The sequence below is a fragment of the Gordionus sp. m RMFG-2023 genome, chromosome 1 (genome assembly GCF_954871325.1).
Source record: "Gordionus sp. m RMFG-2023 chromosome 1, tfGorSpeb1-WG-v2, whole genome shotgun sequence".
In the NCBI taxonomy this organism is placed as follows: domain Eukaryota; kingdom Metazoa; phylum Nematomorpha; class Gordioida; order Chordodea; family Parachordodidae; genus Gordionus; species Gordionus sp. m RMFG-2023.
Window position 1 is genome coordinate 8,321,056 of NC_088775.1, and position 12,309 is coordinate 8,333,364.

Sequence of the window (12,309 nt, forward strand, 5' to 3'; positions counted from 1 at the left end):
TAACAACATTATATGCCGAGCTAATGGTTAAACAAATATATATGTCATGCCAAGGAATTTTATAAATATCTCAATAACAACCGTAAACATTTAGTTCTATTATTTAAATTTCAAATAAAATATAATTAAGTTTTAGCAATGGCGCCATAAAATTTATTATCAATTTTTAACTGTAAAGATGAACAGATCTGAAGCATAATTTTATGAATCTTTGTTAAGATTCTTCTGATTGCAACTACACATTAACAGCATGTAGTAGATTTCCTACATGTGAAATCATTCATAAATATATCTCTGCCATTCATTATTGAAAAATTTTTTCAAAATGTTAGGACCACTTTTATAAGCTTTATTTAAGAAATATTTTTTAAAGGTTTATAAAATTTTAAAATTCTATCTTTGGCCTGTATTAGGAACATATCGCAACCAACATTGTGCTGACTCAATTCTGAAATACACTGTTTTACCAAATTCACTGAGGCATTACCAGATCAGAAAGCTGACATGAAATTTATTGATAATCTCGAATCTACTATATTTACCATTATATGGTTAGCTATGTTTTTGGATTTTTCCCTATTTTAGGGGGAAAAATTTAATAGTTGTATTGAAACGACCTTAATTTTGTTGAAATAGCGGAGGATGAAGGATTAAATGCATTTGTTAGAATTGCATATGTATGCCCATCTTTCAAAACGTCAAGAATTGACCTCCTGGATTTAGGTCCTAAAATATTGATAGCCTTGCTCATTTTTGTTCTACAAGTATAGTTTTCATTTATATTAGAGTCGTTAAATATTATGGGAAAAAGAATGTACCAACATTGTGATGATAAGTATCTCTTTGAATGTTGTACTACAAGATAAGTGATTACAATTGCCGCAACTGTAGTTGCATCTGTATTATTTCTTATTTTTATAGTACCTTATATGTATTTAAACGTGATTAGTGATAATTAAGCGCCTATCCCTATAATGTTATACACACACACGGTAGATTTCCAATTGCGGTCGTTTTGCGGGACATTCGCATAAATTATATTTTTAATTGTAAAATTAAAATTGTTTTTTTTTATAAAATTTTATCTTGTTTACATTCTTGTATATTTAAAAAAGATCGTTGTTTTTTTTTATAAATTAATATATTTTAATAAATCAAGATGTTATTTTATTTTGAAAAATAGTTACCGACTTTGTATTTATATAAACTAATTGTAAAAAAAATAATAGGTGGATAACTTAATCAACAAAATCCTGGCCGAAAGCCGTTGCGGTCTTTCGGCCCGCAAAAATTTTTTTTTAGCAATTTTTATATTTCTACCACAATTTTCGTATTTCTCCCGCATAATACCAATTTTCTCCTGCAATTTGAAACTTTTGACCTGGCAACCCTGATCACATGGCCTTAAATATACAAAGGGAAACAGTACACAAAGTACAAATCACTATGGTACTATAAAACTATGGAATTATATATCAACATGAAACAATTTATAAAACTAAATAACTTTAAGATCTCTGTCAAAAATAATATTTCGTATTAAAGAGAGATACTTTAAATGAAAGACAAATATCCATATTTTCGCTCAATCAAAATACAAATAACAATAATATATCATCAATTACATCTCTAATAGATTATACTAATTAAGAAAAGTTATTATAAAAATATGTAATTTAAGGGATATGATATTTTAAATTCTTTTTTGATAGGTATAAATAAATCCTTCAATATATTAAATATTCAAATACATTCAAAATTGATTTGGAATCATTTAAAACTCACACAAAGAAATCTTAAACTTTAAATATTCTACACCTCACCATTAGTAATTAAATTATACTATAGTTCTTGGGTATAAACTTTCTTTGCCTTGCTCTCAGAAGTTTATGCAAAATTTTTCCAACTGTTTGTGCTAAAAGGACATGCAGCTTGCCCACAAACGTGTGGAGAGCTCTTCATTTTTATTTTTCAACCAAAATTTTGCTCCATGGAAATGAGGAATACCTAGTGTAGCTCTGATGAATCTTCAACGTCAAAGAGCAAAAGCGTTAATAAATCCCTTAATTACTTATAAACAACCGACAAAATTTTTGCAATAGAAATCACATTCGGTATCTTAAATTGATTACATCTGATAAAATTTCACTAATCTCTGCTGTAGAGTAATTCAGAAGAAACAGTGAAAAATTAGGAATCTTGTTAATATCTCTTAGAAAATTGTAAATTGATATTAATAGATGCTAGTATCTATTTAAATTAAATTTATAAAAAAATCTGCAAATAAGAATATTTCGTCTATTTTTTTAAAAACAATTTAAATAGATATTTTTGCTTCCCTATCCCTAGCATCTATTAATATTTCAAATTTATTTAAAAAATTTTATAGGTGATATAAGCGAGATTCCCAATTTTTCGCTATATCGTGCTCTTACAACATAATCGAATAATAAAATATAAGATTTATGGAAATCAAAACAACCCCCAAAATACCAAAAAATTCATCACAATATTCAACAAATTGGAAGTGCTTGTTAAAGGTTACTTATAAGTATATAATTTTAATTAAGTACATTTATAGAAAATTGAGAAAAATAGAAATCCTAGAACCATCAGAAAAAAATTTAAATCTAATAATCAACATTTTTTAGATAAGAAAGTTTTAAATACAGATTCTCATTTGTTAAAGTAAATACTCATTAAATAATATTTAATGATTTAACTGAAGTACTAAATATATAGCAATAGATTGTGAATTTGTGGGAACTGGATATAATGGACAAGAAAATCATTTAGCCAGAGTGTCAATTGTTAATAAAAATGGTCAATGTATTTATGATACATTTGTAAAACCTAGAGAAAAAATTACAGATTTCCGATATGATATAACTGGAATGACATATAAGGATATGAATGAAGGTTAACAATTTTGAATTTATCATTTAGGATTAATTTAGGTAAATCCTTTAAAGTTGTACAAAAAGATGTGGCAGATATATTAAAGGATAAAATATTAGTGGGCCATGCACTGAAGAATGACCTAAAAGTTTTATACCTAACTCATCCCAGAAGCAAAATACGTGACACTTCAAAACATAAATTCTTTTGTCAAGCAGTCAAGACAAAATATCCTTCTTTAAAAAAATTAGCAAAAATTTTTCTAGATACAAATATTCAAAATGGGATACATAATCCAGTAATTTTTTTCTAAAATTTATTTGCTCTATCTTTATAAACATTTTAATTACAATGACCATATTAACTAGTTATAGAGTTATGCTAATACTTAATTTTGTAAAATTTGTGAGTAAAAAATCTTTATAACCTTAAAGTTAAGGCAATTTTATTTCATGTATTTCAAAATTTTCATGTACCGGTCACTATATTTTTTGTCAGATATTAGCATCTTAAAATTAGGATATTTAAATGGTTTGATTTAAGCTAATATTTAAAAATAGTTAACTCAATAATTAAAAGTAAAAATTATTGCATAAGCTTCAAAATTTCAGTAATTGAACAAAATCTTCATTTCATAAAATATTAAATTAACTATTTTAAAAAATTCACTTAAATCAAACCATTTAATAACACTACATATGTCTAACCAAATTTTGATGAATATTCATCATAAAATTTTGCTTAGAAAGTGGAGTATTAGAAGATCAGGCAATAATTAATCATCTCTTAACCTTTTCGTGCCCAAAATATCCCGTGAACAAAAAATTTTTTTTTCTTAAACTGAGTTAAACAAGACACAAATAACACATTTTCAACTTTTTTTATTTAAAAAAGTATATATATAGAATTATTTAATGTTACCAATTGTCATCATTGGGATATTCATATGTAAAAAAATATAATTTATTTTGAATGATAAGAAATAAAACAATTGCGATTTTTATTTAAACATAAAGATATTTTACATTTTATACATTCAAATCTTGAATAACCATATTCGCAATACTTGCATCTGTGTCTACTAGCCGCTGATGGCCAATGCCCTGTTTTATCTAATCTGGGATTGGATGAAAACTATTCAACTTCCTTCCTTTTTTTCAATCTTCAACGTAGGTCTACCTTCTTTTCCATCATTTTCCTTTCCAACCATCATCAATCCTTTAGCTATCTGAGTTTTAAATACTAAAAGGGATACATGTTAACTATTTTTCTGTTTCATGTGGCGTCTATAGAGCAACCATGAATTCACTACACAGGAATCTAATAAATGAAAGAAAACTCGCATGTAAAAACGCTTCCATTTTATGTCAGTTCTGTAGAGTTCAATTAGCATATCATGGAGATCCACCCCGCTTATACCCGTAATAGTCTTGAAATATGGCTGGAATTTTGACATTGATAAAAGATTTATCAGACACTGACCATCTTCTCGTTCGTGATATGGGATGTATACCCATAAATGATGATATGGTGATAACCGATTTGTTATCAAACCATTTGCAAATTATAATATCATTAGAATCCACTTTATAATCATAGACCCTCTTCCTTTTTCCTTTAAGATTTTATCATCAACCAGATGACATTTCGATAATCGATTAGATCTAAGGGTCCCCGATATGATAAACCCATTATCTTTGAGCGCAGCTGCTAAATTATATGAAGAAAAAAAGTTATCCATGTAAATTTTATGATTTTTATGTGGGGGAACAGTTTCTAATAGTCGTATAACAATATCTCCACTAATTCCCATCAAAGTTTTTTTTATATTTGTGGATTTTCTTAAATATATTTCGAAATCATATAGCATTCCAGACGATCCACATAAAGCGAAAATTTAATTCCCCATTTATGCGGTTTTGTGCTAATTTATTTAAATTTATCTCCCTCTGGTATAATATACATTGAGGTCATCTAAAAATTATTTATAAAAATTTTAAAAAAAAGTGTTATAAAAACAATTCCCACTTTCTTAACTTTTTGCAAATATTATATTGACTTTATAAATGGAAAATAACATATATTTAATTCTTACTATATCATATTTTCAATATCTAATTATAAAAAATTTGTGAAAAAAATTACATTATAAAATCCCAATGTTACCAATTTGGATTTCCTTCAAAAAATCATATAAATAATAGTTATTGTTAAATTTTTTTTACTAAATTTGAAATACTAGTAATAATCTATTATAAAAACATTATATAACTTTGATTTATATAGAATGGTTATCGATGTAAAAGAGTAAAAATTTAGGCGCGTAAAATACCTAACTTTGAACTTGTATTTTGATATAATAAAATAATGATTTTGTCAGGTTAATGATAAAATACGAAATAATAAATATTAATTTGTAAATTCATGTGTCTAAGTAGCAACCCATTAGATTTTTAAATATAAAAATTAATTGATTAAAAATTTTGATGACAAATGATCTCGCTGCGCGCTAAAAGGGTTAAGATATATAATCCATTTTTTTTTAAAGTTGAATATTTTATAAGTTTTCTTAATATTGAACATATCTCTTTGTTACCTTCTTGATTCTTGCTAGCTTAAGGTTTTTTGATTTGATATTTAAAATACTTTATAAATTATATTGACCAAAAGTTCAATAATTAAATATATCTTATTATCATAGAAAGATTTATATTTTATTAAATGACTTTCAACATGTGGTATTTAATTTAAAATATTCCTTTTATAACTTATTAATCTTAAGATTGAAGATGCTAAGACAGCAATGATGCTATTTCTTTCAAGAAAAAAAGAATGGGAGAAAGAGTTACGTAATAAAAGATTTAAAAATAATATCAAGTCTTAGAACCACTCATAATCAGGAAAAAAAAATTAATATCTGAACAACTGACCATTAAAACTATTCCATTCATTTTTTTCGAAAATATGATAAAATTCGATATTATAAAATTATTATAATTTATATTGATATAAAATTTACAACATTTTATATTTCGCAAATATTTTCACAACAAAATTCATATTTTTAAAAAAAATATAAACTATAAGTAGAACCAAAAGTTATAATTGCCTTTGATTCTCAAGATCATCTTCGGTGTTTAATAAAACTTTTATTATGTCAGTCAGTTCTCTCAATTTGATATCATCTTTCCCGATTACCTTGTGGAGCGATTTATTGTCCCTGCGTTTTTTCACGTAATTTAAAATTTGAAATAAAAGAGGTTCTGTATCATCATTCTCTAGTAATCGAGTATTTAGAGTTAAATCTTGGTCATTTTCTATGGGACAACTATTAATTGTCGAAATATTATTATCACTTTTGGTTTTATTAAATGTAGAATATAATTGTTCTTGGGCGATATCATATAGCTGGACAGTAAGGTAAGACGCCTTTATAGCAGCGTTAGATGGTTTTAGTGAAATACTCTCAAGTTTTGTGTCCAGATTATCATAGCTTGTTGGCGTTTTACCCATATCTTTCAAGATATACAACAATATGTCGTCCACGTTGCCCCTGAGCGCGCAATATAAAACACAGGTGCCAAAATAACGGGTGGATCTTATGGTTTCCAATTTGGAGTGGAGGATTAGGTGATCGAAGACTCTGAACATGTGTTTAAGGTAGTCCGGATGGTCAGGTTCGAATTGGACTATGATTCTGTTTAGTACGAATATATGTCTACCCTTTTCCAGGGCGTCCTATGTAAAATAAAATAAAGAGGAAAAATATATATGATTTGCAAAGAATCAAGACAACTCGAATTTTCCAAAATATCTTATACGCCTAAATTTTAGTGGTCCTGCCACCTAAACTGGCATGGAAACTTTTGAAAGGGTTCATTTAAAGATATTTTTCACAAGTTGTCTGACCCGAAAATTCCCTCCCCAATATGCAGGAAATTTTTATTCAAAATATAATTACACTTTTCTTATTAGATGATACTTTATTTTAAAATGGGATATATGCACTATTGAATTAAAACACAAATAAGGATATATTAAAAAATAAAATTAAAAAAAAAATATATATAAATCTATAAAGAAAAACCAAAAAGAACTAAGAGAAAAAAAATATTTAAAAAAGGGTACATATCACCCTAGATAAGAGTGAATATTTAAAAAATTGAAAACGAAGGTAAAATTTTTCATTGGGGTCCCCTGAGACCTCTCATTTTTTTCCTATGATCTTTAATGAAATTGAGAGCCTCACTTCCAAACATGCCTAGGGTCTTGGTAACGATTTTGAACACAGTGTTGGTGAGGCCAGCGTATTTGTTTTTTTAGGATTTAAGTTTTTCGATGGCAGAATATGAGAGGTTGGACTTTGCTGCAAAATTTTACACATTTTTATAAAGTAAAATTTACTAATTGCTATTCTTATAATAGATTAATTCGAGTTATCATTTTATTCAGATAAAGGAAGTGAAAACATCATTGTCTATGTTAGTTTTAAGGCCGAGCTTAAGACTCGCAAGGCTTTATGAAATCAATAATTCCATATTTTTTATGCCAATTTTCGATATAATGCTTAAGTTTGATTTTTAGGAGTAAAATAATATATATTTTTTAATGCGTGTTATCTTTGAGGGTGGGACATATTTATAATTTTTTTATTACTTATTGTCAAATAAGGATTATAAGGAATAGAAAAATTGAGAATTTTTAGTGCCAACCAAAACCAAAGTTTTATTGAAAAAAATAAAAACAAATTAGAAATCATCCTTAAAAATTTTAAGTTTTTATATCAACTCTTATTTATTTCTGGTTAATTATCACTGAAATTTTTATCTCAATTAAATAAGAATTCAAGTAAAAATAGTTTCTTTTATGGACGTTATTACTTCCTACCTAATTATATTACCAAAATTATAAATTAGATATCAACCATTAATCGTTTTTCATAAAAAATTAAATAGATTTAAGAAAAGGGATTATAATTAATTATAACTATTAGCAGCGTTTACTTGACAGGATTTTCACTGGATGCAAAGCCCCTTCAAAAATCTGTGCCTACCCCCCTAAAATTTCCGCCGCCTTCGGCGACGGTGTCTCTCTATTATTATTTTCATTTTTTTAATTTATTGATACACTTTTCAGAGAATTAATAAAATAACTTAAATTAATCTATCTCTACTACCAACTATCGATATTTTGTGAATATAAAGAATTTATTTTTTAGATAATAAATTCAATTAAAAGCTCCATTATTTACAATAAATTATTAAGGCATTATGAGCTTGCTAAAATATCTAAACCTTTTAAATTACAAGGATAGCAGAAAGTTTTATGTGGAAAACAATGTGTATGATTGTTTGCAATATATAGATTTGGTCGATGAATTGTATTATAATAATAGTATTAATTTTTACAGCAATAAATTTTGTCCTATTTGATCTCAAAATTTAATAGATAACCCCCCATAAAATTTATCATACCTCCATTAAAGCAGCCTACCCTATCAAAAAAATAAGATGCAAACTGTTCCTACCCCTCCCACTCATGTAGACGCTGGCTATTAGTCACAAATGATGTGCCTAAAAAATTAATTCCTTCATTTTTAAAATGAAATTAATTAGATTTACTAATTACATTGGGTCTGTAATTATCGAGTTAATTATATATTTAAAAATTACTACTCAACCTTGTTTTACATATCTATAAAATATTAAAACCTGTTATAGTAGTTTAAATTGAAAATAACGAATAATGTTACACTTATTAAAAAGTAATGTGGCGCGTTTTATTTTTTTTAAAGTAACGAGTAAGTTAATTACCTTTTCCCCGACTATGATGTAAAAGTAACGACGTTAATAAAATTGAATAGTGTAAAATTAAAGAGGAAGTCAGAACTATTCTTAAATATTATATACCATCTATCTATACTCAACACTAATGTTAAAGTTTTTACGACTCCGAAATCTAGGTGGAATCGTAAAATAAGACTTTACTGAGTGGCTCAATGAACCAGATGCGTTTGTTACAAGTTGGCTTGATGAGTCGAAAATTTATCTTGAATCGGCCTGCTATTATTATTTCAATGAGGAAAATTTATAAAAATTTTAACCCCCCCCCCCCCCCCCCCATCGGTTTGGGTCAAATTAAATTTTTTAAAATTTGAAATTCAAGTATTTATGTGTAATGTTGTAGATATATGACTATACTATTATTACCCTATCCAAGAAATAATCACGCTGACTCATATTGCTTGTTTAACCACATATTCTGAATTTGACTAAAATAGCTAAATCAACCTCTTAGCCATTTAACAAACACCATGTCGACGCCAAAAAAATGATATCATCATTTTACAACAACAACACTATGTCGACACCAAAAAATGTTCTCATAAGAATCTATGAGCTACAGAAAAATTACTACTTTCTGCCTAAATTTAAAAAATAAGTATATTATTGTAAATAAATTATAGAAAACAAATCTTGCAATATACAATAAGTTATAAAAAATAAGTGTTAATTTTATTCATGCAGAGGATCTTTGCACTTGAGTTTGCTTTTCTCATAATATATTTGTAATCCATTTTTAATGTTTATACTATATAATTGAGTCCCTTTTGTTATCTTTAAACTCTTATTTACCATTGGTGTTAGATATTTTATGTGTAAACTATGGATCTGCAGGGCCTGGCCCTTTAAGAATTTTTGCACAGCCCAGTAAATTACATTTCATTTTAATTTGTCTAGCATGGTCTATTAAAATTATTTAAAAATTTTTTGGCCATCACATTTTAATATCTAATTATTTTTCAGGGTAAATTAAGGCTCTTATAACTAGTGTTGTTAAATGGCTTGTTTTGAGCTGATTTTTAAAAACGGCTAATTCAATATTTTATCCAAAAAAATATTATGTAAGCCTCAAGATTTTGCTCATAAAGTGGCAAAAAGGTTTGAAAAGAAATCTCAAGGTTAAGATAATATATCTCTGCTAAAATAATGAGTTAGCCATTTTTAATAATCGACTCAAATCCAGCCATTTAACAACACTACTTATAACTCTTCTATGTTTATGTATTTCTACAAAAATAATATTATAAATTTATTCTGTTTGATATCTGTATTGTCTATGTGTAATTGAATTATATTATAAATAACTTGTTAATTATGAATTTACTATACTATTTATAGATTCAATATTATATTTAGACACCACTTAAAATACAAATAATTAAGCATATTGCAATTTATTTTAAAATAGTATTAATCAAAATATTAGTTTAAAAATGTATTTAATGCCTAGACTACCCTATTAAAATTTATAAAAAATCAAAAATTTGTGAGGCCTTGCCTGATTTTTTTGGTATAAATTGTTCAGCCTGAACTTAAAAAAAATTATGCACAATTACTTAGCCCACTTATTTTTTTAAATTTGCCTGACCCATTGCAACATCAAACTAGTGTTGTTAATGTTTTGAGCCAATTTTTAAAAATGGCTAACTCAATATTTTAGCCAGAAAAATATTGCCTAAGCCTCAAGATTTCGCTAATAGATGTCCAAACCTTTGTTTCTTCTACAAGCAAAATCTTCAGGCTTGCGTAATACTATTTTGGATGAAATATTGAATTAGCCGTTTTTAGAAATCGGCTCAAAACAAGTCGTTTAACAACACTCCATCAAACAGCAACCTAATTCAGATTATCAAAAAAAAAGAGTAATAGCATGAGCTACACAATATATCACCATGATGGTAAAAGGAAGTTTGGAAGAAAACAATATAAGAATCCTGTTAAATAAATAGGCACTAAAAATAAATTACATATATATATATATCACAGAAACAAAGTAAGTCCTAAGACCCCTAAGCAAAAATCAACATTATTTTTTTAATTATATAATAATAGACCCAGTAGCTCATATTATATGGGAATCATTTAATTTACCTTTTCTGACTAGATATGACTTCCAATTATTTGTAACCATAATGAAGAATAAAATTATTAAAATCTATAACTTTAAGCCTAATGCATATTTTACTTTTCAAATAAATTTTAAAAAATATTAAGAGGGCTAGTTGGATTAAATGAAATAAGATTAGGCTGACCATAATATTTTAAAATAAAATGTCTATAAAAAAATATCTAAAAATTATAGATATAATAAAAATCTTAAACAATTTAAATGTTATGATAGCATTGGCACAGGTATTATATTATCTCATAAAAATAAATATATAAACTTGAAAATATTCTTCATCAAACATTTTGGGTACTCTCAATTCTCTTTTTTCTTTTGGAAAATAAATTTGATTCATGTGATCTCTTTCCTTAGTTAAATATATAAGGTATCTATATTGAAATAAACTTATACTCACTTCCCATGTTGCTTTTCTCAGGATACCATTAGGTTCTCTAACCACAATAAATCTTTCTCTATCATTAATTCCAAAGGTAATATCTGTAAAAACATAATTTGCAGTGTCAAAATCTTTAATTTGAATATTTTCTTCTAAAATCCCCTTTTAACTTTAAATAGAATTAATAACTTAATGTAATATTTACTTTTATGGGTTTTCGTGGGGCTAATATTGGTGGTGATTGTAATTTATGTAGGGCTCTAACTTTAGCATCATCAATTAATGGCGCTAATTCTTCATTTGTCATTAGTTTAATTGTTGATAATTCAACCTTCTGTTTTATAGGTTGAAAGACTTTGCTTACATCTAGAATTTCTTTGTTAATATTTAGTATGATGTTTTGAACATTCGATGATAAAAATATTTCCCCAATATCAATATTTTCAAATAAAGGAATAAAATCTTTAAGTTTAAATTCATTTGCAACAAGTTGTGACAGACAAATGACATTATTATAATGATAATACTTATTTGATAATGAACGAAATTTGAAAAAATATTTCAGCATGATATTATGAATGAATGTTAAAAGATTTCAGTAAATTTATCTAAAATATGTGAGCAAATACTATTTATATTTTTAATAAAGAAGAGATGTATTGGCCTTGGGTGGCTATGTTTTTGCAATAAAGAATATACATACATGAGATAATTTTTGCTTCTTGATTATATTATAAAAGTTCTATATATTCTCATCATTGTTAAAATTAAGAATTTACCTGTTATTTTTAAAAATAATTTACTTATAAATTTAATATGGTTTTTTTGGATACTTATTTTGTAGGATTAATTGATAGTAGAGTATAAACTTTGAATGGAAGTGGATATCTAAAAACTATAATACACTCATTATTTATATAGCATTTCATTGCGAATCATAAAATAATTATCCTCAAATAGAATTTTATGCTTATATATTTCAGAGCAGGGACAAAGATCCTGGTTTAATAATTATTTCCAGTTCACTTTCCCGGAAAGATCTTTCCATGTCCATGGTGTATTTC

At 26.4% G+C, this 12,309-nt stretch overlaps 2 protein-coding genes across 2 annotated transcripts; one reads left to right on the forward strand and one right to left on the reverse strand.

The window, feature by feature from the left end:
* Nucleotides 1–2,028: 2,028 nt before the first annotated feature.
* Nucleotides 2,029–5,971, forward strand: LOC135931227 (uncharacterized). Its single transcript, XM_065468190.1, has 6 exons — nt 2,029–2,114; nt 2,390–2,540; nt 2,582–2,688; nt 2,729–2,919; nt 2,958–3,196; nt 5,681–5,971. The coding sequence occupies exons 2-6, from the start codon at nt 2,466–2,468 to the stop codon at nt 5,780–5,782; spliced, it is 714 nt and encodes a 237-aa protein (XP_065324262.1). The 5' UTR covers nt 2,029–2,114; nt 2,390–2,465; the 3' UTR covers nt 5,783–5,971.
* LOC135931226 (small ribosomal subunit protein mS22-like) lies at nt 5,948–11,692 on the reverse strand. Its single transcript, XM_065468189.1, has 4 exons — nt 11,451–11,692; nt 11,264–11,407; nt 11,129–11,215; nt 5,948–6,636 (listed from the first exon to the last, which is right to left on the reverse strand). The coding sequence occupies exons 1-4, from the start codon at nt 11,550–11,552 to the stop codon at nt 5,998–6,000; spliced, it is 972 nt and encodes a 323-aa protein (XP_065324261.1). The 5' UTR covers nt 11,553–11,692; the 3' UTR covers nt 5,948–5,997.
* Between the last annotated feature and the right edge of the window lie 617 nt (nt 11,693–12,309).

Coding starts and splice junctions, on each gene's coding strand:
- LOC135931227 (XM_065468190.1), top strand. CDS start 2,466: ATGGAAATCAAAACAACCCCCAAAATACCAAAAAATTCATCACAATAT. Junction 2,689..2,728: donor ACAGATTCTCATTTGTTAAA/GTAAATACTCAT, acceptor ATTTAACTGAAG/TACTAAATATATAGCAATAG. Junction 2,920..2,957: donor ATATAAGGATATGAATGAAG/GTTAACAATTTT, acceptor GGATTAATTTAG/GTAAATCCTTTAAAGTTGTA.
- LOC135931226 (XM_065468189.1), bottom strand. CDS start 11,552: ATGACAAATGAAGAATTAGCGCCATTAATTGATGATGCTAAAGTTAGA. Junction 11,408..11,450: donor CCCCACGAAAACCCATAAAA/GTAAATATTACA, acceptor TAAAGTTAAAAG/GGGATTTTAGAAGAAAATAT. Junction 11,216..11,263: donor TGAGAAAAGCAACATGGGAA/GTGAGTATAAGT, acceptor TATTTAACTAAG/GAAAGAGATCACATGAATCA.